Here is a 24,333-nt window from a genome sequence, read left to right as displayed (position 1 = left end):
CCTGACCCCTCCCCCCACCCATATCTGGGCCCCTCCCCCCCCTCTGCGGTGCCTGCCCCCACTCCCTGGCCCCTCCTCCCACCCATCTCTGGGCCCCTCCCCCCTCTCTGCAGTGCCTGCCCCCACTCCCTGGCCCTTCCCCCCACCCATCTCTGGGCCCCTCCCCCCCCCTCCCCCCCCCCCCCTCTGCGGTGCCTGCCCCCACTCCCTGGCCCCTCCCCCCCCTGCGGTGCCTGCCCCCACTCCCTGGCCCCTCCCCCCACCCATCTCTGGGCCCCTCCCTCCCTCTGCGGGTGCCTGCCCCCCCCCCCCCTCTCCCCCCCCCTGGCCCCCCCCCCTGGCCCCTCCCCCACCCATCTCTGGGCCCCTCCCCCACCTCTCTGCGGTGCCTGCCCCCACTCCCTGGCCCCTCCCCCACCCATCTCTGGGCCCCTCCCCCACCTCTCTGCGGTGCCTGCCCCCACTCCCTGGCCCCTCCTCCCACCCATCTCTGGGCCCCTCCCCCACCTCTCTGCAGTGCCTGCCCCCACTCCCTGACCCCTCCTCCCACCCATCTCTGGGCCCCTCCCCCACCTCTCTGCAGTGCCTGCCCCCACTCCCTGACCCCTCCTCCCACCCATCTCTGGGCCCCTCCCCCCTCTCTGCAGTGCCTGCCCCCACTCCCTGGCCCCTCCTCCCACCCATCTCTGGGCCCCTCCCCCACCTCTCTGCGGTGCCTGCCCCCACTCCCTGGCCCCTCCTCCCACCCATCTCTGGGCCCCTCCCCCCACCTCTCTGCGGTGCCTGCCCACACTCCCTGACCCCTCCCCCCACCTCCCTGGGGCTGCCAGTGCCCATCCCTAGCAGCAGAGGTGACTCAGGAGGTGCCCACGTGCCCCTTCCCTGCCCATCTTGGTGACCTGCACCCCCTCCCCTGCAGGCACCACTTGCCACTCTGGGAGTGCAGCAAGGGCCCCTCCCCCAACCCCTGGGCCACCGTGGCTCCTTAGGCTGCCTTACTCCATTGCCTCTTCATGGGGAGTGGGGTCCTACTGCTGCAGTGACGTTGCCCTGTCTCCCTCTGCAGTCCCCACAGGTTCCGACTCCACCTTTGATCCCTGCCTAGGCCGGCTGATGGGGGCGGGAAGGCAAAGGGGGTAGAGGCCTGGTACCCAGCAATTCCAAGGGGCTTGGGGCTCCTGGCCCCTGCTAGTGTGGCAGCCAGAACTCTGGGCCCTTTAAATTGCTGCCACAGCCCTAGATGGCGCACACTGGGAGAGTGTAGTCCGGGAGTCATGGAGAGCTGACAGCTCCTTTTGCCAAGAATATGCCTCTTGTAGGAGCATGAAGCACCCCTACCTGGCCCAAGGGCCCAGCAAACCTGCCAGCTCACCTGTTGCTGCCCAAGGCTGCCATGGGGCAGTACAACTAGCTGGGTGCTTCAGGGGTGGCCTCTGTGCCCCTAGCAGTTAGGGTTGTCAAATTTCTATTGCACAAACAAAACTGAACACCCTTGCCTTGCCTCCTGTCCCACCCATCCTCCAAGACCCTGCTCACTCTCCCCACTGTGATTTGATCATTTTTACCAGACTGGGGCAGAGAGCTGGGGTTTGGGGGGAGGGCTTTGGCTATGAGTGCAGCACTTACTTCAAGCCTCTCCCAGAAGTGGCAACTTGTCCCCCTTCCAACTCTAACGTGGAGATGTGGCCAGCAGGCACCATCCTTGCAGCTCCTGTTAGCCTTGGTTCCTAGCCAATGAGGTTGCAGAGCCAGTGTTTGTGGAGGGGTGGCATGTGGAGCTGCTTTGCTGCCCCTATGCATAGGAGCTGAAGTAGGGACATGCTGCTATGTATGAGTACTGTGCTGGGAGCCTGCCTTAGCCCCACTGGTCTGCTGACTGGACTTCGCTGCAGTCCTTCTTAGACCAGCCATGGCTACTACTAGAGACAGCTGGAGATGGTAGATTAGTGGGCTTGACACAGAATGGTCAATTCTCATAGATTACAGTGGATGGCACTTTGCAGAGCAAATGGATGCTACCTGTATCCTAAAATGTCATAATAGGGAACAGCTAGTAAGAGGGGATGGGGAGAGGTGAGAGCAGGAAGCAGTAGCTGTATGTGTCTTAAGTGGCTCACATGAGATTTTTCTCAGTATCTCCTTGTAAGCACCATGGAAGAGACAGATTTTGAGGAGAGAGAGGTGGAGTGAGCTGGAGTATAGGACATGTTCTGTCTGTAGTGGGCAGCAAGGAAAACAATGTGGAGAAAAGAAATGTGGGAGAAATGGATGGTGGGGCATCAAAGCTGGCATCTGATGAGAAAACTAGGTTGGACAACACGGGGAGAGCAGAGGTGCCAACAAGGACTTTGAATCCCATGTGGTAGCAAAGGGGGAGCCAGAGGTCAGTTATTACATCCACTGAGTGCTACAGAGGGAGTATTGTGGGCATGTCCATCATTATCACTCCCTTGCCATTTGGCTCTGGGGAGAAAAGCCTAGAAATACAGCTTTGGATCCAGTACAAGGCTGAAACCAGCTTTAATCCAAGGACGTGTATAGTCGCAGTGATTCCTTTGTTATGTATATAAGCAAGGGAATGAACTGCTATTGTGGTGAACTTTCCTGGCTTCTACTCCCCCCCCCCCTCCACCTCCAGGAGATGGGCTAGCAAAAGGATCTCAGTCCTTGCTCCAGCTCTCTTTGCCAAGAGGTCTCCCTGACTTTGAGGGCACCTCTTCCACTCTCTTGTGTGGAACAGTCCTTGTAACCCCAACAAGGCTGGGCTCAGGATTTCTGGGGGACTGTTCTTATGTTCTTCAGGCTTCTCCAGCTCCTCTCTCCTCAGCACTGATGCTGCTCTGCCTCCAGACCCCGGGTCTGCTTCTCTGGTCCCTCAGCCTCTGGCTGCTGCAGCTTTCATCCCAGCTCAGGTTTGGTCTGTTCCAAGTACTGATCTGCTTTTGGGGCTGCTTCTCTGGCTTTTGTTGCTGTGGCTTTGTTCCCAACACTGCTCTGCTCCCTGCTCTCTCTGGCAGGCCTCACTTCGCTCCCTAGCTCAGCTTGGGCCCCTGCTCTCTCCTTAGCTCAGCCCCACTGCCTGCTCCAGATGATTCCAGCTCACAGGAGGACAGGACCCGATCCCAGTTCTCTCCTTAGCCTGCCTGCCTGCCCTGCCCTGCCCTGCCCTACCCTGCTCTGCCAACCAGGCTGGCCTGGATTATGGGCCTCTCCCCATTGCCCCTGGGGAGTGTCAACCTCCGGGTCCTGATTTCCCATCCACCCTTCCCCTTCCTTCTGGTGCTGAGAGCTGGCCAACCAACCCCCTCCCTCCCACACTGAGTTTTAGTAAGGGGCCAACAGTCCTCTTGTAATTATGTACAGATGAACAGGGAAGGAAGCATGTGAGCTGTGGAGCTTTGACATGAAGTCCCTTTAGAGTCTGCTCACATGGTGTCATGTTTACCTTATGTCATGTGAGTTATTCTTGGTGTGACTGTATTTTTGTCACGTGGCCTTATTGGAAAATTCCTGTCTTCCTGTTCTATGTTTATTCAGTAAGTAAGGGGAAATATTTTGGAAAATAAATCTCATTTCACAGGAAATGTGCATTTGTCTTCAGTTACCAGTTAAGCTCGTCTAACCACATGAGCCAGAGACCGGCCCAACTACCTTTTCCTTTCTTTACCATGGATGTGAAAGAAAGGTTAAAATGGTAGAAAGCAGAGATGAGCCAGAGTCACAAAGTCCAGATCCAAAGGGCAGAGATTTTTGGAGATAGTCTGGTTCTAGTCCATCTCTAGTAACAAAGACAAAAAAACCTGAACAAAGAAACTCTATTAGTCTCTCTAAATGACAATTCCGATCTCCTACACAGTGCTGACAAAATGGCAGAGTGTTCCATGATTAAGAGTTGGCTTCTAGTGGCTTTGGTCTGAAAAGCAGGTGCATCTCAACAGGAATGAGATCCACACTGGTTTTTTCCTTCAGAAAGCATGTGCAGAAGACAATCTGTCTCACAAGCCGTTAAAATGGCCAGGTGCTTTAACAGCATTTAGAAAACAAAGAGGACTGTCTAGCAATTTCCAAAATGTCCGTTTGCAAAACTGCAGAACAAAATGCTAAGCTCCCTGGGCCATTTCATAGGGTAGGTAACACAGCCAAGTGACTGGGTAGAGGTCAGTGCTGCTCCTCTCCAGCATGCTGAAGAGGCCACAGCTTAGAAGCTCACTGCAGACATAAGGGGTATCTGTGGGTTGGAAGTTTTTGCCCCTCATTTCTAATGGGGTTTTCTTGTGTGTGTACATCATATATTTAAATATAATCAGCTCTGTTTACTAGTTGGCAAGTGACTGCAACCTTTAATTTCATTGTAGAGGGAAGAAATCTGCATAACTCAAAAGGGGTGTCACTAAAACTGTCTATTGTTCCATGCAGAAAGAGAAACAGTGACTAACTCCAGCACTCTTTACTACAGCTGGGAATTTCCAAAGAGACCCAGGGAGTTAAACACCCAAACCTATTTAAATATAATGGGAGCTAGGTGCCTACCTTCTTCATGCAGCGTACAGTCAACTTGTGGAACTTCTTGCCAGAGGATGCTGTGAAGACCAGGACTTTAACAGGGTTCAAAAAAGAACTAGATACATTTGCGGAGGTCAGATCCATCAATATTAATTAGCCAGAATTGGTAAGCACGGTGTCCCAAGCCTTTGTCTGTCAGGGGCTGTAAATGGATGAGAGGAGAGGAGAGGGATAATTTGATGATAACCTGTTTCTGTTCCCTCCCTCTGGGGCACCCCACATTGGCAGCTGTTGGCAGACAGGACACTGGGCTTCATGGACCTTTGGGCTGACCCAGTGTGGCTGTTCTTAGACTTTCTTAAAATCCCAGTTAGTCTCTTACCAAATCTTCTAGGTTTCTTTCTGGTTGGAAGGAATATTTTGTTACCAAAGAGAAGGAAATTGCGCCATCCGTGCCTGCCAACCATCACTTCAAATCAATTCAACTGCTGTCTTGCATAGTGCAGCTAGTATTGCTATGAGCTAAAAGCTGACCCTTGCCTTAGTTATTTTACTGGTTCTGCCTAAGGAAATTAATCTGGATTAAGACACCATCAAAGAATTAGCAAATAAATAGAGACACGGTGTGAGATGTATCAGGAGAAAACAGCCCAAGAAACAGCTCATGCATATTGACTTCAGACCAGCTTCCTGCTCCTACCGTGTATCTTCTATGCCTCTACTCCAGAAACAGGGAGTTCTGTATTAAACCATTTATACTCCTCACTACAATGGCACATGCTTACTATCTCTTGATATCCTCTGGCATGGATAAACGTTTTCCTCATGTTAACTGCATCATACAGCATGTGACATTTTTCACAGCCCTGAGCTATGTAGCAAGGTTGATCTCATTTCTAGGCATAGACAAGCATGTGGGTTCTACAATGTATCTGTCCAAAGAAAGCTGTTTTCCTTTATTAATGGATCAGATTGCCTTGCACTTGACAGTTGCTATATAGACCGTCATAATTCTTATTCTATGCTCTGCTGGCAGAAAACACCAAGGACTGGTTTACACGACGACAAAATTAGGTCAGTTTATTATCACTCAGGGCTGTGAAAAATAAAGGGTTCTGCTGTTGACCTAGACTCTGCCAGTAGGCATATGGAAGGTCTCCTGTTGATCTAGTCACTGCCCCTCACATAGGTGGATTTACTACAGAGGTGGAAGAATGCTCTCTGTTGCTACAGTAAATGTCTGCATGACAGTGCTATGTTTTGTCCATAGCTTCTTTGTAGAGCCCTGTGTGTGAGCTCCTTTGTTGCAGTGCTGAGTCCAGGGGAGTGAGCCATCCCTGTAGTTACAACTCTATCTTGTTTTCATTTACAGGCAGTCCCTGGGTTACATGGATCCGACTTACATCAGATCCCTACTTACAAACGGGGTGAGGCAACCCCGCACTAGCTGCTTCCCCCCAGCAGACCAGGGAGACGCGGAGCGGCTTTTCTCAGCAGACACCTCAGCTTGAGAATAAAGGACTGAGGGAAGTGAGGTGTGGGAGAATAAAACTGAGCTCTGGAGAAATGTTTGGCTAGAGTTTCCCCTGCAATATGTACCAGTTCCGACTTACATACAAATTCAACTTAAGAACAAACCTACAGTCCCTATCTTGTACGTAACCCGGGGACTGCCTGTACATACAGCACCATCTCTAGCAGCTTCTTTATTCCCCTTTCTCATCCTCCTTTCCTGTCCAGTGCCACAAATACCCACCTTTTTCCTTTCAAACCTTCCTTCAAACATACTCTCTGGCAGCTCACCCTAATCAAGTAAACTGAGACCTTCCACATTCATTTGCTTAAAATAAAATAGCAAAATATACCAAACACTTATCCTTTGACCACTATTACTCCTTACAGTTTTTACATACCAATGTGAGTCTGAAATGTATCATTCGTCTGTCCAGATAACAAACACTTTAGAGCAGGTTTTATTTTCCTCTGCTTGTACACCGAGTGGGTGCTAGGTAACCAATAGAAAAAGAATTACTTTTGTAATTTTCCTGATTTGTTTCCCATCCAGGTTGCTCAGGCAGCAAAGCAGATATGAGACACCAGCAATGTGCAGGTCATGGCCTCTGGATTGTTTTCTTTCATCTCTAATCACCACACTGCAGCTCATAAATCAAGCAGCCTGGACAAAAAGCACAAATGCGGCTGTGATTTGTTCCTTCCTGCTGAGGTTGGATTTGGTTTTGTTTTTTCTGCATTGAGAAAACCAAACCTTTCCTTGGCCAAGGATTGGTAATGGCACTGGGCTGTTAAGAGAAGTTCTGGAGCAAATACTTTCTTACATTTCTGTAGGTCCTTTCAAACTGAGATGCTAAGGTACTTGGCAGATTGTGTGTGAGACTTCATAGCCCTCTAGGTTGAAATGCAGCACACCCCCTAATTGTTTGTATTTGGGCTAGCACGGACAAGTTAGGTCAGCCAGAGAGTAATTTACCTGGGCTGGAATTAGACAAATATTTCTACCTTGGCAAAGTTGTTACAGGATTTTTAGTTACCATCAAGTGGCTCAGACCATCCTCCAGAAACAAGTACTCCAACAGCACTGGAGTTCTTCAGCACAAGGCTGAGTTCACCTCTCATTCAAAGGGAAGAATGTCTCACAGTCTTTAACCACCACCACTTCTTGATTTCTGTCCATATTTCCCATCCAGGTGCCAGCCCGGCCCAACACTACTTGGGCTTAGGGGTCTGAGGAGCAGGGGATTAATTTGCTTTGTGTTAGAGAGGTTGTGGGCTGTTCCCTCCTGATTCTTCTTAGGTCTTCATGCTCCATTGTCTTCTCCTGCTACTTTGCAGAATATAATTGTGATGCTGGTAGACCATCTCATGCCAAGGCCCCAGCAGGGCCATCCCCAGGGAGGCAGGGTCTGGGTCAACCCTCATCTCAACCTGCTCCTGTCCCATCCCTTCTTCCAAACCCCACCCCTATTCTGCACTTGCCTCTCCCTTTCCAGCCCCTGCTCCACCTTCTTCCCCCTCCTAGGAGCAGCACAAACTAGAGGATTACAGGGAGGGGGCCTCTCTCCCCTGCAACACTCACTGTGCCCTGCCCCGCCATCCTCTTCCAGCCTGCCATGCCCCACTTCACAGCAGTGGGAGGCAGAGTGCCTTGGGGCTGAGGAGTTCTGCTATTCTCCTCCATGAAGAAGCTGAGCACAGCAGGCTGGGAGAGGGCAGCAGGCCAGAGCAGAGCAGGCTGCTGGGCTTCTCTGGCTTGCGCTGCTGCAATGAGTGGGAGGAGGGGGCGAGAGCGAGGGGCCTGCTGTGGCTGCCCTAAACCATCCTTATTGATAAACTAGGCAAATATAACTTAGATAGGGCCACGATAAGGTGGGTGCATAATTGGCTGGATAACCGTAGTCAGAGAGTTGTTGTTAATGGTTCTAAATCCTGCTGGAAAGGGATAACAAGTGGAGTTCCTCAAGGGTCTGTTTTGGGACCCGTACTGTTCAATATCTTCATCAATGATGTAGATATTGGGATAGAGAGTACGCTTATTAAGTTTGCAGATGATACCAAACTGGGTGGGGTTGCAACTTCTTTGGAGGATAGGGACATAATTCAAAATGACCTTAGCAAGTTAGAGAAATGGTCAGAGGTAAACAGGATGAGGTTTAATAAAGAGAAATGCAAAGTGCTCCACTTAGGAAGGAACAATCAGTTCCATACATACAAGATGGGAAGCGACTGTCTAGGAAGGAGCATGGCGGAAAGGGATCTAGGGGTCATAGTGGACCACAAGTTGAATATGAGTCAATAGTGTGATGCTGTTGCAAAAAAAGCAAATATGATTCTAGGTTGTATCAACAGGTGTGTTGTAAGCAAAACTCGTGAAGTCATTCTGCCGCTCTACTCTGCACTAGTTAGGCCTCAGCTGGAGTACTGTGTCCAGTTCTGGGCGCCACATTTCAAGAAAGATGTGGAGAAATTGGAAAGGGTACACAGAAGAGCAACAAGAATGATTAAAGGTCTAGAGACCTATGAAGCCAGGCTTCATGAACTGGGCTTGTTTAGTTTGGAAAAAAGAAGATTAAGGGGGGACATGATAGCGGTTTTCAAATATCTAAAAGGGTGTCACAAGGAGGAAGGAGAAAATTTGTTCCTCTTGGTTTCTGAGGACAGGACAAGGAGTAATGGGCTTAAAGTGCAGCAGGGGAGGTTTAGATTGGACATTAGGAAAAAATTCCTAACTGTCAGGGTGGTCAAATATTGGAATAAATTGCCAAGGGAGGTGGTGGAATCTCCCTCTCTGGAGATATTTAAGAACAGGTTAGATAGACATCTGTCAGGGATGGTGTAGACGGAGCTTGGTCCTGCCTTGAGGGCGGGGGGCTGGACTCGATGACCTCTCGAGGTCCCTTCCAGTCCTATGATTCTATGATCCTATGGACAGGACAGCTCCAGGCCCCAGGTCTCACAGAACACTGACAAAGGGATTGCTGGAAACCAGTCTGGCTACCTTATACGCTAATCTAGACATTAGAAGTTGTAAGGATGGTGGTGTTTAGGCCTTATGAATAACTTGTAGGATGTTTCAGAGGGGTAGCCGTGTTAGTCTGTTTCAGCAAAAACAATGAGGAGTCGAGAAAGACAAACACATTTATTTGAGCATTAGCTTTCATGGGCTGGAACCCACTTCATCTGATGTATGAAATGGAAACTTCAGTTTGGCAGGTATATGCACATGCAAAGATGAGAGAGTTACATGACTGTGCAGAGGACCAGTGCTAAGGAGGTCAATTCACTCAGAGTGGATGTGGCCCATTCCCAACAGCTGATGAGAAGGAGTGAATATAAAAAGAGCAGAAAATTACGTTTTGTAGTGAGTTAGCCACTTCCGATCTCTGTTCAGACTCAGTCTGATCGTGTCAAGCTGGAACTCAGATGCAAATAGAGTAACGATCTTACAGACAGAAGCAACTGGTGTCTGTGCTGTGAGGAGCTGCAGGGAGGACCACCAGAGGGGACATGTAGGGGCACCCCAATTAGCAATTAAAATTTTGGCAGGGGCTGATTTCTTTTGTTGTTTCCCTTCGATCATGAGTAACCAATGCAGCTCACTCATGCCAAACTGAGTGGCTATTATCTCATAGGCCTACCTATTTCATATGGTAAAGGATCCTAAGCAAACTGTATGATTCTGTCATGCTGCCTTATAGAACAGGACATGGCATGGATTTGTAGATTTTTCCGTATCCTTCCTATCCCTTCAGTGCTACATTTGAAAATTCAATCTTGTGACACTAGGTTACAAATATTTCCATTCTAACTCCTCCCTGAATGGGTATACACTATAGAGGTCACTCACTCAATCCAGAGGTGAAAACACATCATCCTCTTGCTATTGCAGATTTTATTTTTACTTCCCTTTGTTTGCCATTAACATTTTTTCTTTCCCAGATTTATTGTTTTCCATTTGCACACGTTTATTGTTTGTTTTTCCTTCTCTTTTTCCTCTAGTGAACAGCTGGAGGGGAGGGAAAATGGATGTCCTGAATGCCAAACAGAACTCCCATTTGTAATGACTTATCTGAGTAGAAATTGACAAAATCCTTTTTGGAGCCTATCAGTGCAGTATTTCAAACATGGGTCTCTTTTAGGCACTATGCAGAGTTGTTTTTTGCAACAGGAAACATTTTATAGGGACGAACTCACCAAAGAGAGAATTTAGGTCCATTGGGGATTAGAACTGAGATTCCATAGAAAAGGTATCTAACAGAAAAACAATGTTGGGTATGAAAATAAGAAAGGAATGGCTAGGCAGTCATTGGGTGTAATATTATAAATTAATTTAAGGATAACCCATAGAATTACAAACCAGTCAGCTTAACTTCTGTATCAGAAAAGATAATGGAGCAAATAATTAAGGACTCAATTTGCAAACATCTAGAAGATGATAAGGTGATAAATAACAGTCAACATTGATTTGTCAAGAACAAATAGTGTCAAACCAACTTGATAGGTTTCTTTCACAGGGCAAAAAGCCTTGTGGAAGGGGAAAAGTGGTAGCTATGGTATTATATCTAGACTTCTGAATGGATTTTGATACAGTCTTGCATGATTTTCTCATTAACAGACTAGGGAAATACAACCTAGATAGTGCTGCTATAAGGTGGGTACATATCCGTTCCAGACAGTAGTTATCAGTTATTCACAGTGATACTGTGGAAGGTCATAATGAGGAGAGCTCTAACGGGGGCAGTTCTGAGTCTGGTTCTGTTCAATATCTTCATCAGTTATGTAAATAATGTCCCGGTGAGTGGACTTAGGCTATGTCTACACTACGAACATTTTGCAGAAGAGGCAATGCAAATGAGGCGCTCATTAACATTTCCTCGTGCTTCATTTGCATAATCTCTTCCGACCCATTTTGCACAAGAGGTTTTTGCACAAAAACAAGCAATGTGGATGTTTCCGTTTTGCGCAAAAACCCCTTTTTGCGCAAGACCCTTATGCTTCTATTTTACAGACATAAGGATCTTGTGCAAAAAGGGGTTTTTGTGCAAAACGGAAATGTCCACATTCCTTGTTTTTGCACCAAAACCTTGTGCAAAAGGGATTGGAAGAGAGTATGCAAATGAAGCACAAGAAAATGCTAATGAGCACTTCATTTGCATTGCCTCTTCCGCAAAAAAAACTGTCATGTAGGCATAGCCTTAATGTTTGCAGGTGAGACCAAACTGGGAGGGGTTGCGAGTCCTTTGGAGAATAGGTTTAAAATTAAAAATGTTCTGGACAAACTGGAGAAATGGGCTGAAGTAAATAGAATTAAATTCAATAAGGACAAATGCAAAGTATTCCACTTAGGGAAGAACAATCAGTTTCACATATGAGAGGGAAGTGACTACCTAGGAAGGAGAACTGCAGAAAGGGACCTAGGGATGGTAGTGGAACACAAGCTAAATGCAGGAGCAGCCTGAGGCTGGCTGTGGCAGCTGGCGCCCCCGGTGGAATACACGATCAGCGCCCCCGCCTGCACGGCCATCAATAGCCGTGATGTAATCACCGGGTGCCCCAGGTGCCCCATGATGTCATAATCGGGCGCCCCAGACACCCTTCGACTGCCAAGTCTGCCTATACTCATGGGCTGCCCCTGGCTAAATATGAGTCAACATATTTTAAAAAGAGCTAACATAATTCTGAGACATATTAGCAGGAGTGTTGTAAAAATAAAGAAGTAATTAGCTGTGCTAATTAGGCCTCCCCTGGAGTATTGTGCCTAGTTTTGGGCACCATATTTCAGCAGAGATGTAGACATTTCTGGAAAAAGTCCAGAGAAGAGCAACAAAAATGATTAAAGACTATTGAAAGGAAGGCAGCTGTTTTCTGATAGAATTTGCATGAAGAAGAAGAGAGGGAACTGGAGAATTGAGCCCAGTAAAGTGAGTTGAGTTTCCACTATTCCTGGATGTCAAGTATCAGAGGGGTAGCCGTGTTAGTCTGAATCTGCAAAAGCGACGAGGAGTCCTGTGGCACCTTATAGACTAACTGAAGTGTAGGAGCATAAGCTTTCGTGGGCAAAGACCCACTTCGTCAGATGCATGGACCAATCTACACGGGAGGTCCATTTCCTGGACACCACGATACAAATAAGTGACGGTCATATCAATACCACCCTATACCGAAAACCTACCGACCGCTATACTTACCTGCATGCCTCCAGTTTCCATCCCGGACACACCACACGATCCATTGTTTACAGCCAAGCACTGAGGTACAACCGCATATGCTCCAACCCCTCAGACAGAGACCTACACCTACAAGATCTTCAACAAGCATTCTGTAAACTGCGATACCCACACGAGGAAGTGAGGAGACAGATCGACAGAGCCAGACGTGTACCCAGAAGCCTCCTGCTACGGGACAAGCCCAAGAAAGAAACCAACAGAACACCACTGGCCATCACCTACAGTCCCCAGCTAAAACCTCTCCAACGCATCATTAGTGATCTTCAGCCCATCCTGGACAATGATCCCTCGCTTTCACAGGCCTTGGGAGGTAGGCCGGTCCTTGTCCACAGACAACCCGCCAACCTGAAGCATATTCTCACCAGCAACTACACACCGCACCATAATAACTCGAACTCAGGAACCAATCCTTGCAACAAACCTCGGTGCCAACTCTGCCCACATATATACACCAGCAACACCATCACAGGACCTAACCAGATCAGCCATACTGTCACTGGTACATTCTCCTGCACATCCACCAACGTAATATATGCCATCATGTGCCAACAATGCCCCACTGCTATATACATCGGCCAAACAGGACAGTCCCTACGTAAAAGAATCAATGGACACAAATCTGATATTAGGAATGGCAACATACAAAAACCTGTAGGGGAACACTTCAATCTTCCTGGACACACAATTGCAGATCTAAAAGTAGCCATCCTGCAGCAAAAAAACTTCAGGACCAGACTTCAAAGAGAAACTGCTGAGCTACAGTTCATCTTTAAGTTTGACACAATCAACTCTGGATTAAACAAAGACTGTGAATGGCTCGCTAACTACAAAAGCAGCTTCTGCTCTCTTGGAATTCACACCTCCAGATCAGCTGCTAGAAGTGGGCCTCATCCTCCTTGATTGGATCCACCTGGTCATCTCCAGCCTGATCCTGGCCTGCATATTTATTCCTGCCTCTGGAAATTTCCACTACATGCATCTGACGAAGTGGGTCTTTGCCCACGAAAGCTTATGCTCCTACACTTCAGTTAGTCTATAAGGTGCCACGGGACTCCTCGTCGCTATTCCTGGATGGAATATTATATAAATACGAGGGGAAAAAGAAGAGTTGTTGGTGACAAAAGATGTCACCAAACATACTAAACTAGAAGAGAACAAGCTCAATGATGAAATTAGGACACAGCTAGGATATGGCCAGGTTGGGGGGGGGGGGCACTGTTGTGTTTTATGCTGGAGAGCATTACTGCCTTCCCGCCTTCACCTGTGTGTAACTACAACAGACGAGAAGGGCCCTAGCACAATCTCAGACAGAGTAGGAGAGCTCCCCCCTGTCCTGTCGCCGAAGGGCCAGGCTGTGGGCTTGGGGCGGGCCAGGCTGCACTGGGCCTAAGGCAGCACAAGAGGCTCCGGGACAGGTGGTCCAGGGGAGCCCAGCCGGCGCTGCGCATGGCAGACGATGGTTTCTAGCCCCGGGCGGTTCAGGGGGAGCGGACCACCCACGCCCGGCCTGGCCACGTGGCAGGCAAAGGCGTGCGGCTACAGCTCCGGAGCTGGGGCCTGCACTGCAGGTCCGAGCCAGCAGGGGGCGCGCGGGGCAGGCCGGGAGATCCGCCCGAGGGCCGCAGTGCATGCCGGTCGTTGTAGTCGCCACACTTGGCGATAAGAGGATGGAACGGAGGGGGCGCTCGCTTTCCCTGAGGAGGCGCGAAGGCCGCGGCGGGATGTCGTCACTTCCGTCGCGCTGTGCGCGTCACTTCAGAGCCCTGGCGCGGGATGGCTGGCGGGCGCGCGCGGGCGGCAGGCAGCCGGCGGGCGCCGATGGCGTCGAGGCGAGGGCCGCCCGAGCCCCGCGTCCCGGAGGAGGCGGTGAACCGCTGGGTGCTGCAGTTCTACTTCCACCAGGCCGTGGGGGCCTACCGGGCCGGGCGCAACCGGGACTTCCGCGAGTTCCGCGAAGTGATGCAGGGTGAGGGGGGAGCGCGCGGGCAGGGGGCGGGGCGCCTGAGGGGGGAGCGCGCGGGCAGGGGGCGGGGCGGGGCGCCTGAGGGGGGAGCGCGCGGGCAGGGGGCGGGGCGGGGCGCCTGAGGGGGGAGGGGGCGGGGCGCGGGGGCAGGGGGCGGGGCGGGGCGGGGCGCCTGAGGGGGGGGGGGAGCGCGGGGCGGGGGCAGGGGGGGGCGCGGGCAGGGGGCGGGGCGCCTGAGGGGGGAGCGCGCGGGCAGGGGGCGGGGCGGGGGCCTGCCTCTGAGGGGGGAAGGGGGTGAGGGAGGAAGGTCCGGCCGAGGGGAAGGGGACCAAGTGATGGGGGCGGGGTTCGTGGAGTGGGAGGGGGCAGGCAAGGTGGGCGGGCAGTCCCAGGAGGGGGCTGGTAGAGGATGGGGGGGGGGGAGGAGAGATGGCCCTGGTAGGGGGAACGGTCCCGGGAGGGGCCGTGTGTTTCTGCTCTAGATGTCTCAAGCTTGCCTCTTCTTCTCCCCAGCTCTGCTGCTGCGGCCCCTAACAAAAGATTCCACAGTCTCTCGGCTGCTGCGCATTATGCAGTTTCTTTCGAGAATTGAGGAGGGAGAGAACCTAGGTATGAGAGAAGGGCACCTCAGTTTGCCTTACTGGTGTTCAGCCCTGTTCCCAAAGTGGCCTTCCCCAGGCTGCGTTGTCCATGGGCAGTGCTGCGCGGCACCAATCTGTTGAAATCACTTTTTACCTGTTGTTTGGCTGAGGAAAACCAACTACTCTACTTTGTTAAAGTTGAAGTTCTTGCTTGCACAGAGGCCTCTGAAATTTTTGCTATAATTCCTTGAAATTATCTGCTTGTACGTATTTTTTTTAAGAGTCTTTTCTAGGGATGTTAAGTAGCAATTAATAAGCTAATTGAGTAGTTGATGTAAATTCCATCAACTACTCGATTAGTCGATAAGAGGTTTTGATTCCCGGGGGCAGCATGAGCTGGCACTGAGCAGTCCCAGTTCATGCTGGCTCCAGGACCAGTTTGGCTCTGCTTTTCAAATGTAGTAAGAGCTGTTACACAGAGATGCAGTGGTCTCTTTTGCTTTTGCTTATTGGTTAATTGACTACATTATTACATCCCTATATGCTACCAGGGAGATCAGTCTTACACAACTTTTGCTACATGAATAACATAGCTGAAGTTGACTAACTTGGATAGACTTACCGTGGTGCCTTCACTGCAATCTGTTGATGGGAGACACTTGCCTGTCAGCTCCTCTTGTGCTTCTCATTGAGATGGAGTACTGAAGTTGATGCTAGAGCAATTGGCGGTCAATTTATTGTGTCTATCCTAGCCATGTTAAGTCCTGTTTAATCAGTTACCTGGCTAACTGTTATACTTAACTGAGGAAGGGAGTGCACCAACCTGACTGAACTGGAGCACCTCTCCTCACCCGAGAGTGTGCCGCTCCATCCCCTGTGGGTCAACTGTAACCGGTAAGCATCACCCAGTAAGGGTGATGCTTACTAGTTAACCATTCACATCCCTAGTGTATACTAGATGTAATAAATTGGCACTCCATAGGATTAATTGCTGCTCCTTGATCTGACTGATAACGTACACTAAATTTTTTCTGTAAGAGTATGTCTACACTAGCCCCCTAGTTCGAACTAGGGAGGCTAATGAGGGCAACCAAAATTGCTAATGAAGCCTGGGATTTAAATATCCTGCGCTTGATTAACATGTTCCTGGCTGGTCGCCATTTTGGAAACTGACTAGCCTGAAGTAACTGCCCGCATCTACATGTGGCAGAGAAGCACGATTCCGCGATAAACCCCTTAGTTCGAATTAACTGTTAAACCTCATTCCACGAGGATTCAATAATATGGCACAAACTTTAATTCTGAGTTTCTTAATGTTTGTGATTTTAAACTGCATTTGTGTAACCTTGTGTAACTTTTATTCAGTATGTTAATTCCTGACTTTTCTCTCTTTGGCATAAATTAAAACATATCTCCACAACCTCAGCTCATAATGTTTGATTGCTTTTAATTTCAAAACTCACCAAATGTTTCTTTTTGAAGATATGGCATACCTTAGACAGTCCTTCTTTCAGTTGAATTGCATGTTTATAATTGTTTTGTGTGTGCTGTTCTCTGTTGTCAGTTACTGCAGTCTTAGTGGCCTAATTAAGCAGTTGTGGCCTACTTGTCTTGGCAGTTTTCTGTAGAGGTTTTCTTTGGCCTCGGCAGATGTGTGTTTATTTTAAAACCAATTGAAATAAATTGTTTCTGTGAATTGCAGATTGCACCTTTGATAAAGAGTCAGAGCTCACCCCCCTTGAATCAGCAATCGGTGTGCTGGAGCTGATTAATCGAGAATTTCCTGTGTCTGCGGTGACAATGGAATCTGTTAGAAAAATGGTGAAAGAAGCTGTAAGGGTCAAGTTCTCCTTTTTCATTCAAATGGTTTAAACTTTTATAAGTTTTATTCTAATTTAATAAAAAGGATTTGCTTACATTGTAGGTAATTGTCCCTTCTCAGGTCTTCCCTCTGTCATTTGTCTTTGTCTTACTGCTGGGGGAACCTATAAATTGCTAGCAAGAAAAGCAGAACGTTTCTTATTACCATTTTTCTCCGTGGAATATATTAGAAATATTGCATCCTTTCTCCTTTTGCTGGAGGGCCTTTTACATGTAGAACCAGAATGCTCTTAGGAGAGATTTTTAGACACTTGAAAACATGGTATTGCAACTAGTCTGTACAATTTGCTGGCATGGGATAAAGCTGGTATGTATAATGTATGCAAATTGTAACTGTGATGTCTTATTGCATATGACATTGCAATAAATAAGCCTGAGACAAGGAGACACTTGCCCACCCTCCCCAAAGCGTCTTTGACAAATTTGCTCTCCCTTCCTACAGCCACATGTTGTCTACCTTCACTTGTAAACTCTTTGGGGATGGGCCACATCAGCTGCTTAAGTTCTGATGTGCCAGGTAACTCTGGATCCTGGAGAAGGCCACTTGTTTTATTCAAAATTAAGAAATCTGGATGAGAACTAGTGAGTTCTCAAATTTAATGTACATGAATTAAATGGCACCATACAAATGAAAATCAGGTAACACAAACCTTAATCATAACCTTGCATGAATGGGAGAGTCAGAAAGGTATAGTAGGATTTTAGGTTAGCAGCTCATTAAGGTGTTTACTACAAACTGTTTATTTCCATATTACTAGGATAGTGTTTGGTAGTAACATTAAAGGCTTTGCTTGCATTTTGCTTGTGCTGTTTGTGAAACTGATTTAGGAGATGTGGTTAAACTGATGAGCATAGAAAAACTGAGATCCTCTTTTTTTTTTCCCCCTCTCCTCCCTCTCTAGGCTGTTATCATTTGTATTAAAAAGAGAGAGTTTGATAAAGCCTCAAAAATTCTGAAAAAAATCATGGCAAAGGATCCTAACACCCAGGTGAGTTTGTGACTTTTTGTGGGGTGAGATGGAATGCCTTGTTGGCTATGCAATATGTTCCCAACCATGCTTCCTTTTCTTTGCTTTTGTCTGCTGTTACCATTGTGTTAGGAACAATAAGGGGGTGTAGTTGACAAGGCTGACACAGACTCCAGGCTTTTTGGCTTTTGCTTCTTAATTTAGATCAGTGTGAGTTGGTTAATAATGTTGTAGTGCCCTCTCACCCAAATCCTCCTGCTCCTGAACTTATAACATGTATCATTTGTACATATTCAGAATGTTCTTGCCTCTTGACTAGAAACTGAGGACAGAGTTGCTCAGCATTATCCGTGAGAAGAATTTGTCTCATACGATGATCCGAAATTTTTCCTACAAAGCTTTTCAACAGAGTGCGTTCCAGTTCTTGGAGACCTACCTGGAGGATTCAGAGCCCTTTCTCTTGACAGTAAGTGTTTGCCCTGGCTACCCATATTTCAGCCCTATTCCAGCTGTCACTTCCCCCATCTCCAGAGCCTGCAGGAAAATTGCTTGTGTTGCACGTTGCCTCTAATCCCTCCATGCTCTGATCAAAAGGTCTGAGGCCTCCAGCTGTAACCTCTGTAGGCAGGGTGTTGTGACTCTTTAGTTTTCAGATTTGGAATTTAGGCTTGCAGTTCTCTGGGACTGTCCTAGCAGTCTGATCTATCTCTCCACCCATGATTACACTCTTTCTTGAAGGACAAGGAACCAGCAAGCCTTCACAAGGCAAAGTGTGTTTATTTAAGAACAAAAGAACAGAGGAAAACTTATCACAAAATCATTAAAGGTCTGCCCACATTAAGTTTACCAAAAGTCACTCATCTTCCACATGAGGCTTTGGTAAGAGTCAGAGCCCTTCAGACCTTTTCAGCAGGGCTTGCCCTCTTGTTAAAGGTTCATGTCATATCAAGAACAACCTCCCCTCCCATTACATACCCTGCTTTAAATTCACCATTTTTATGGAAAGCCTTTCTTTGTTTCCTGGGCCTGCGGAAATTGGTCTGACCCACCTTAGTAAAAGCTGTGTTATCTAGCCCTGTAGAAATCAGAAAGTGCTCTAATCTCTATAGAAATTTTGCTTTATAGTCTGGCTAGTGTGGGGCTGGCAGGTTCCCTGCATGGCTCTTCACAGGTGGTGACCTCTCTTGCTGCTCCTAGGTGGAGGTGTGACTAGGTGTCTCTGTGTGCTGCCCCTGCCTGTAAGTGCTGCCCCTGCAGCTCCCTTTGGCCATGGTTCCCAGCCAATGGGAGCTGTGGAGCCAGCACTTGAGGCAGGACATAGAGCTACCCTGCCGTGCTTCCACCAAGAGCAGCAAGGACAGGACGCTGCTTGTGAGGAGCTACCCAAGGTGAATGCCTCTGGATCTGGCACTCCAAAACCCTTTACACCCTACTCTGAGGCCCCTTTACATGTTCAAATTCCTCTTCATTAACCAGTTTTTCACTTACCAGCACCCCCATTTCCCCAACGTGTTGGATAAAAAAGCTTTTACTGTGTTTGTAAAATCCTTGGGGGTTTACTGTGTTGGTGATGTTTACATGTCCCAGAATGTGCAGTAATTCTTTCCCAGTGATTGTAGTTCTTGAAGCTTGGTAACCCTCCTCTGTGCAGAATAACATCTCTGGCTTAGAGGCACAAATGACATTGCTAATATTGATACCATAGTTTCCATTGATGTGAATTGGAAAGAAGGTACCAATTTGTTTCATTCTTATTCAAATGGAACATTTTTTACTTGTATTCAAAAGTCTGATACATAAGTCTGACTCCAAAGCTTTGGGACCAGAGCAGCAAGGGAATGAATTCTTAGCATTTAAAATGCAGACCCTCTCTCCGGGTTCTATGTTGTAAAATTAATTGGCCACTATTATAGATCTTAATCATGTAACTACTATGGAGCGCCTGACAAATGACCATAGTTGTCACTGTATCCCAAATAGACTGAAAATATTTTATTAAAGCAAATGCTTATATGATGCAAGTAAAAAAGGAAGGCTCTGTATATTGGGGGTCAAGCTTGGGTTATGAGGAAATACAAGTATCGGTTTACATGGTTAATGAGATACATCGTGTGCATAATCAGCATTGTCCTAGATTAAGGTGGATGTATTTTTTTGAAGTGTCAGTAAATCAGTGTCTTTGGGGAAGCCATCCATACAGGGTATAAAGTCACAGTCTCTGGTGGTTAAGTGCATAGATGGAGCACATCCCTCAGTAGCATATGTCCTTTGGTCTGTCGGTTTCTTGTGGGTCTTCTGTGAATAGTTACATAGTCGATCAGGGAAAGAAGCGGACGATTTCTGTGTCCCGTATTGGCTGTCTCGTATGTTTCCTGTGGGAAGATGCATAGTCTGTCATAGAAGGAAGTGGTGATTTCTCTGGCCATGTCACTTGTCAGTGGTCTCAGTCACTTGTCCTGGTATTGATGGTGGCCTGTGATGTGCTCCATGTAGATGTCTCTGGACCACAGGATGTCATCAGGCACCATCAGCTGCCTCATGATCTGGCTGAGCACTGACCAATGCTGCCCGCTCGTAGCACTGGTTCGTTTGGAGGTCCCACACACCCAGGGCCCCCAGGAGCAGGGTGTGAATCTAGACCTTGTAGCCCTGGGCCCTCAGGGTATCAGCCAGCAGGTATCTTGATCTTCCAAGATTAGGCCCAGTGGAAGGTCAGGGTCTAGTTCTCGAAGGGCACTGTGACAACCACTAGGATGACCTTTCTCTGCTCCTGTCACAATGATGTCGCGTGGCAGCTGTCTTTCCTAAAAAGGGCCCTGACCAGAGAGCAACAAATAATTGCAGGGATGGTGCACTTGGCTGATTAAATAATGTCCCATGCCTATGGATGGGGGTACAATAAATGCAGTTCCATGGTGTTCTCTTGGTAATGATTATGTGCTTTCTTCCTGTCGAAGATGGCGAAACAGACTTTGAATTCCGAATGTACTGATGACCCTAAGCAGCTGGCAACCACGCCAGAGCCCGTGGAAGTGGCTAAGCAGCCAGCAGCAACAGCGCTGGAGCCCGCGGAAGTGGCTAAACAGCCAGCAGCAACAGCGCCAGAGCCCGCGGAAGTGGCTAAACAGCCAGCAGCAACAGCGCCAGAGCCCGCGGAAGTGGCTAAACAGCCAGCAGCAACAGTGCCAGAGCCCGCGGAAGTGGCTAAGCAGCCAGCAGCAACAGCGCCAGAGCCCGCGGAAGTGGCTAAGCAGCCAGCAGCAACAGCGCCAGAGCACGCGGAAGTGGCTAAGCAACCAGTGGCAGTGGCTTCAGACAATATGGAAATGCTTTCAAAGAACTCTGAGAGGTGAGCAGCTATTGTGTTGCGTTTGCGCTTAGAGGGGAAATCTGACCCCATGCGGTGAATGAAGTTTGGCAGAATTTGGCTTCTGAAAGATAGCGCCCCTTGGTTTCATGTTGTGCGTAGGCAGCCATAACTTTTTCCACATGGCAGTGTGGTTGGGCTGCTCCAGAGACTATTTCAGGATTTTTCACCACACTGTCTAGCTCTGAATTAAAGTGTTCATCTATTTTCTGAATGGTTCCCTGGTGAGTGTTTGAACTACAGGAAGGAAAGGTGTCCCTTGTGACAGGTGGTGAATGAGGGGGGGGTCTTGGATCAGAGGACATAGGTTGGCATGTAGCTTATCACTCTTTGGAGGGATAAAACAGGTGGGTGGTGTGCCCTGAGGTGCCTAGGACAGCTGACAGTGAAAATGCCGAGGTCTGGAGAGGCTACAAAAAGGAAAGCAGATACTCACAAAATTAACACTATAATTAGATTCACCAACCAGTCCCTAATTGTGCTCCTGATCTCCCTTGCCAATCACCAAGAAGCTGAAAGAAAGAAATCGCACAGCTCCCTTTATTGCCTTCCAGTTCTCTGGCTCCCACTCAGCAAATAAGTCCAGTAAAGTGAGGAGTTCCTTAAAAATCCCTTCACTATACAGAATGTTCTTCTGATCCCCAAAGTAACAGCCATGTTGTCAGATCAACATTAGTTTGAATCTTGCCCAAAATACCATGCTGCCAGCACAGTCCTTTAGTACTGAAAACTTAGTTTTATTAGAAAAGAACAAAGTGGTCAAAGCAATTTGAGACCTATATGGACTGTGATGCCATAAGTGCCAATTTCTTAGCAGCACTGGTGAATTTGCTAGCTTGTAAAGTCCCCCTAGAAAACATCCAAAGCTTGGCTGAGTCTGTCAGTCCTTTGCTCAAAGCTTCAGTTTGCAGAGAAGCTGCCCCAGAGGTGGAAAGCAGGATTGAAAATGCAGCTGTCTTTTTATATCCCTTGTCTGTCCTATAAGCTCACAAGCACTTGAAGACCCTTGCCTACATGAGTATCACTGCACATCCTGCTGACTCCATGGGGTAGTCCCTGGCTTCCCTAATGGGTTCAGTGTACAGCTGATTGCCCTTGATGGGTGATCAAATAGGCTGGATAATGTGAAAGCCAGTCTCTCTGGGCGTGTCACCCAGAAACACAGCACAAGTTTGTACAATGTCACATGCATCACAACATATAGGTCATACGTATGTATCAACATGATTATCCTTTTCAAATCATAACTCTCCCACTGATACCTTACATGACACATCTTGTGAGATTCATTGCAATTTTGTAACATTGGCATCAATAATGTTCTAAATGGTGCCCATGTTCCAAGTGGCAACACGGGTGCTTTCGTGATTGTTGCTGTCTCTGCCAAGTGGTAGTGACATCTGTCTTGGAGGAGGCAGTTCATCTGCCCTGCTGGCAGGAGGGAACATTACACTGATGTTCTTGTAGAAGGGAGCTGAGTCACTGGAGATTGGGAGTGCTTTCTGTGGTGATGGATCATCTTTCAGGCATGATTGTTTGCTATGAGTAGGGCCCTACCAAATTCACCACCCATTTTGGTCAATTTTATGGCAAGAGGGTTGTAAAATTAGTCGGTTTCACATTGAGATGTTTACACCTGAAACATCATGGTGGTATAACCATGGGAGATCCTGACTCAAAAATGGACTGTGGAGGGAAGCGGGGGATGGGGGAACAACAGAATTGCCACCATCACGTCTCAGATCCCTTCCAAGCTGGGCTGTGAAGATAGCCGCCAGGGAGCTTACTGCAACTGGAGGAGGTTCATCAAGGTGGGCCTGATTTCCTCCTGTGCTGCTTGGAACCTCCCAACTATGGGGAATCCTACCTGCTAGTGTGGGCAACTGGGGAAGGATAGGACTTCCTTTTTCACTGCACAGCCAGTCAGGGAGAGGGTCAGATCACCTCTAGGATCCTCTAAAGCTTGAAGGGGCTGGAAGCTGGGTTCTTAAGGCAGGGTGCTCCAATTTCACAGGGGGAGGCTTGATTTCATGGGTTGAGATGATTTTTCATGGATGTTAATTTGTTGGGGGCTTAGCTAAGAGGTGGACTGAGGGGAGCAACTGTGATTTTTAGTGATATAGAGTCTTGTATTGTTGAAATAGTTGATGCAACCTGCTTTAGCTGCTTTTATTTTATAGGCTGCCCCTTGGATCTGTAACCTCATATGGGATTTCTGCTCTGAGAGAAGCTTTCAAGACCTTGTCAGATTCCCAAGATTCTGATGCAGCCTTTACCAAATTGGATGAAACCGACTTTTCTTTCCCCAAGCAATTGTCCCCTTCTGTATCCCACAGACTCAAGAGACAGAGAGACGAAGAAACTCTGCCCTTGGAGACTTCTGGGACCTCAGACATTCCTAAACCACTTCCAAAGAGTAAACGCTTGTTGACTATAAGCAGACTGGTTATGGAGCAGGACAGCCAGAGCTCTGAGCTGAATGAGATTCCAGACTCGTCCCAGGAGCCAGTGGTTTCGTCTGCATCCAGGCCTCTTGTTCAAAAGCCATATGTTCCACTTCCGTCGTCCAGCAGTCCCAAGTATGAAGCATATCTGTGGCACTATGTATTCTAGTGCAGCCACAGTGCTTTGGGGACTTATAGCTAGTACTGCTGCGTTACACAATAGAACCTCATCAGCACAAAACTAAAACATCAAACATCCCTCCTTGTTGGAACATGTGGAAATGCATAGTGAAAACAAATGTTCTGTTGCCCTTGTAGTTCATACATGCGGTTAGCAACATGGGAAATGAGTTCACCTCCTACATTCCAGTCACCTTAATGCTGACCCTTGATACCCTTGCAAACTGCTTTTCAATGTATGCATCACAAATATCTGACTCTGGAAATCTGCAGTTAGCAATACACAGGTTGGAAAAAGTTTGTAAGTATGTTTCATGGGACAGATTAAGGTAAATTTTCACATCAGTGGTGAGGCTAAACCATGTATGAGTTTCAAGAGTAATAGAAGATTGATGTAAGTTACTTTAATTCTTCCACTCTTGTTTTGTACCTTGCATAAGTATTACATGGCTCAGTACAGTAACCTTAGCTGTAAGTTAGAGGGAGGGGGGAATATGTATGTGTGAGTGAGGGGCTTAAACTTTCTCTGGAGCCAAGCTTCTGAGATTAATATTCTCCGCAGGACTTGATGAGGGTGGAGTAGGATCCCCTTCTAATGCATATTGGAGGCTGTGCAGATGAGGGCCTATGCTTTTGCATACTTAAGACAGTATGGTGGATCTGCAAGAATGAAACAGCAGGGAATTCCCTTTCCTGAGCAGTAC

General features: G+C 48.0%; 2 protein-coding genes across 4 annotated transcripts in view; one reads left to right on the top strand and one right to left on the bottom strand.

Annotated features, from left to right (window-relative positions):
- Positions 1-13,946: 13,946 nt before the first annotated feature.
- The window catches only part of TERF2 (telomeric repeat binding factor 2), a 16,566-nt gene continuing 6,179 nt past the window's right edge, over positions 13,947-24,333 (top strand). The window contains exons 1-7 of one of the 3 annotated variants that reach the window (XM_075939786.2): positions 13,948-14,211; positions 14,722-14,817; positions 16,492-16,622; positions 17,573-17,659; positions 17,958-18,104; positions 20,596-20,987; positions 23,342-23,584. In XM_075939786.2, coding sequence (XP_075795901.2) covers positions 14,019-14,211; positions 14,722-14,817; positions 16,492-16,622; positions 17,573-17,659; positions 17,958-18,104; positions 20,596-20,987; positions 23,342-23,584 — 1,289 coding nt within the window. In that variant the 5' untranslated portion in view covers positions 13,948-14,018. Of the gene's footprint in view, positions 14,212-14,721; positions 14,818-16,491; positions 16,623-17,572; positions 17,660-17,957; positions 18,105-20,595; positions 20,988-23,185; positions 23,585-24,333 lie in introns of all 3 variants that reach the window. The other 2 variants (XM_075939784.2, XM_075939785.2) reach the window with 2 other exon arrangements.
- The window catches only part of NIP7 (nucleolar pre-rRNA processing protein NIP7), a 22,562-nt gene continuing 14,935 nt past the window's right edge, over positions 16,707-24,333 (bottom strand). Inside the window, exon 5 of the mRNA XM_075939792.2 lies at positions 16,707-16,784. Coding sequence (XP_075795907.2) covers positions 16,728-16,784 — 57 coding nt within the window. The 3' untranslated portion in view covers positions 16,707-16,727. The remainder of the gene's footprint in view (positions 16,785-24,333) is intronic.

The sequence above is a fragment of the Pelodiscus sinensis genome, chromosome 12 (assembly GCF_052426305.1).
Source record: "Pelodiscus sinensis isolate ZL-2025 chromosome 12, ASM5242630v1, whole genome shotgun sequence".
NCBI classification, from domain to species: Eukaryota; Metazoa; Chordata; order Testudines; family Trionychidae; genus Pelodiscus; species Pelodiscus sinensis.
Note: the sequence above shows the minus strand (reverse complement) of the source record. Positions and strands in the feature narration are given on the sequence as shown.